The sequence below is a fragment of the Myotis brandtii genome, unplaced genomic scaffold, assembly GCF_000412655.1.
Source record: "Myotis brandtii unplaced genomic scaffold, ASM41265v1 scaffold299, whole genome shotgun sequence".
NCBI lineage: Eukaryota > Metazoa > Chordata > Mammalia > Chiroptera > Vespertilionidae > Myotis > Myotis brandtii.
Genome location: NW_005361430.1, coordinates 931,782 through 934,778, shown reverse-complemented (window position 1 = coordinate 934,778; position 2,997 = coordinate 931,782). Strand labels below are relative to the sequence as shown.

At 38.5% G+C, this 2,997-nt stretch overlaps 1 protein-coding gene across 1 annotated transcript in view; it reads left to right on the top strand.

Annotated features, from left to right (window-relative positions):
• The window catches only part of SPX (spexin hormone), a 7,413-nt gene extending 4,422 nt beyond the window's left edge, over positions 1 to 2,991 (top strand). Inside the window, exons 4-6 of the mRNA XM_014542322.1 lie at positions 859 to 886; positions 1,403 to 1,526; positions 2,717 to 2,991. Of these exons, the coding sequence (XP_014397808.1) occupies positions 859 to 886; positions 1,403 to 1,526; positions 2,717 to 2,775 (211 nt within the window). The 3' untranslated portion in view covers positions 2,776 to 2,991. The remainder of the gene's footprint in view (positions 1 to 858; positions 887 to 1,402; positions 1,527 to 2,716) is intronic.
• Positions 2,992 to 2,997: the final 6 nt, after the last annotated feature.

Sequence of the window (2,997 nt, the reverse complement as noted above, 5' to 3'; positions counted from 1 at the left end):
CCCCGGGCCCAGCCCCAGGGGGCAGAGCTCAGAGCTGGGGGCTCACGACGCCCCGCCCTGGGCCGGGGCTGCCACTCCCAAGCTGGACTTGGTCACAGCTGCTCAAAGTGTCGCTCTGGCCACCCCGGTGTGCAGAAGACCCGGGGAGTTACCCAAGGCCTGGGGTTCAGCTCTGGGGGTTAGGAGGGGTAGGGGAAATTATACAGCTTCTCCCAAAATGTACTTCCCCGCCATGACAGGACCTTTACACAGTCTCCTCTTAAACATTGTATTGTTATTATTGTTGTTGTTAAAATAGTGATTTACATAGAAACTTCAAATCTATGCCTCTTATGTTACTAGAAAGAGCTATCAAAATGTTCTAAACCAGAAACAGTTCAATGGAGGCTATAAAGAATGGTGCTAGGGACTGGTTTTTTTGTTTTGTTTTGTTTTGTTTTTTTCATGATAAACCTTTCCATGCTACTGGATCATAAATCAATGAATTTTGGTAAAATTTAAAGACTGAAATGCTAAAATTAAAAAGTATATTTACTTTGCCCTGGCCAGTATGGTTCAATGGTTAGAGTGTCGGCCAGTGCACAGAAGGGTCTGGGTTTATTCCTGGTCAAGGACACCTACCTGGGTTGCAGTGCAACCCAACTGGGCCTCAAATCCATGTGTGTCTTGCCCACATCTCTTTCTCTCTCTCCCTCCCTCTCTCTCTCTCTCTCTCTCTCTCCTCCCCCCTCCCTTCCACTCTCTCTCTAAAAAAAAAGGAAATTTAAAAAGTATATTTATTTTGAAAAAAACAAACTGTGTTCACCACCTATAGGTAGGTGCTTAACAGGTATTCATTTACCTTTTTCGATATTGCAGTGTAATTAAGCTTATTTACTTTACCAGGGTAAGCCATGTTTTCATTTGCTCCCAAATTAAAAATAGTGGTTTGTGTTGAATCAGGATGTTTTGTCTTCTGTCAACTTGGACTTGAAATAATTTTGAATATTTAGCAGATATGCATTCCTTCCGTCAAATAATTGCCTTATGTGTGGCCAAGAATGTAGATGATCTCAAGTTGCTTTGGAAGGAATGACAGAAGAGGTTGTCCAGGCTCCAAGCAGGATCACATGTAAATCTTTCTGCCCAGACATCCCACATTAAGCTCTGAAGGGAGAAATTTCTCATGGGCTCCTTATCTTAATCCTCCTTGCTTTCATGAAATTCTGTGTCATCTATAGCTTACATTCTGTGATATACAACATAACCAATTGTAAGTAATGTCCACAGGAATGTGAAATGTTTCAATTTATAAAAATCAGTCTTCTGCGTAGGAACTCTTTGCTGAGGGATCACAAATCTATCTCATAGAGGTTTTTCTAGTGTCGTAGCATAATGGGATAGGATTAATCTATATGAATAGTTAAATACTAATAGGATCTTTATACATTTTGTTTCTCCAGAAAGACGAAGTCCAAATGCCCGACTACTAACTCTCCTGGAGGCCGCAGCTCTGCTATTGGCTTCCTTGCAGAAACCACAAGAAGGTACAAGTATAGTGACCTCTTTCAACTGCAGGACAGAGAGGCTTTGATTACTTTTTGGATTCTGTGTTGAGTGCAACAAAGTTGCCTTTATGAATTCAGGTGTTTTTAAAAAATATTTAACATTTCCCACCTTTCCCCCGAAATTCACAGAATGTTGACTATTTAAAGGCTAGTATATTTCTCATTAAAGTGAGTACTAAGAACATAAAACTATTTCCTTGGAGAGACTGGGGAATTTCATATGAATTACCCAGCCCATAGCCTATTGTAACCTTTATTTCTTTTAGAACTTTAGAACTGAAAGAGCTCAAAGTCCAACTTTATTATTCTATAATTGAAAAACCTGAGGCCCAAAGAATTTTAAATAATCACAAATCCAGTTGCTCACTATTAAAGGTTGAACCAAATGAAATTGCTGAAAACCAATTTTTCTTACACTTACGAACACAGCGATTTCATATGGTTCACCCTAATAGATACAGGACAGTTCTGATCCTAAGTCTGTGTACTTTTCACTACATTAGACAGCTCCTTCTAGGCCAGGATTAGGTGTAACCTTCAAATAGAGACATTCTGCCTGCATAGCATTAAAACTACTAGTTGAATTAAGAAACATCTTGATAATGGATTAGCCACGGCTTTTGGAGTCTATAGCAGTACTTGGTTCAAATTCTGGCTCTGCTGCGTTACTACCCGGGTGACCCTGAGCTTAGTATCAATAGGTAGGATGGAATAATGATATCCACGTGCAGGATTGCTAAGAATCAAATGAACAAGGTATATAAGTTTTATGACTATTAAAAATAGAGGTCATCGAAGCATCATAAATAGACCTGGACTTTTCCTTCTCAAAAATTGTAATGATGTAGTATTTATGACATAATTTAAATGTTAAAATGTATAAAAAATACAGTGAGTAGTCTGGGGGTCAGGACACAGGCTGCTGGCCCACAGCTCTGACGCTGTGCTCATGGAGAGTGAGGTGTGAAATGTGAGCTCTCCGATATGTCTCATACTGAGGAAAAAATTTAAAACTAAATCAATCAAATCCTCTTTTTTTTTAAATTTTCAGTAGCAGAGTGCATGAGTTAACATAACTTAGGAGATTAAATATTTTTCCGGTGGTTCTCTTTTTTTTTTTTTTAACCATGGAAAGTGTGTTCTTTTTATATAATTTTTTTTTCTTACAGCTGGAGAAGAAAACCTTGATCCAACCAGATTTCTGGACGACAGTCTGCTAAACTGGTGAAAATACACCAAATTGAATGCAGTTACAGTTCTGTTCTTGTTGAAGACATGAAGCATGTAAATAAAACTCGTGGACCCTTTTTGCTTCATTTGCGGTCTTAGGAACAGGCACAACTAGTTTTATTCTTCTAGAAGCAAAAGTAAGGTGGAGTTCCTAGCTGGGAATATCATTGCCTTTTATTATTATTATTATTATTATTATTAATTATTATTATTGCTTCAG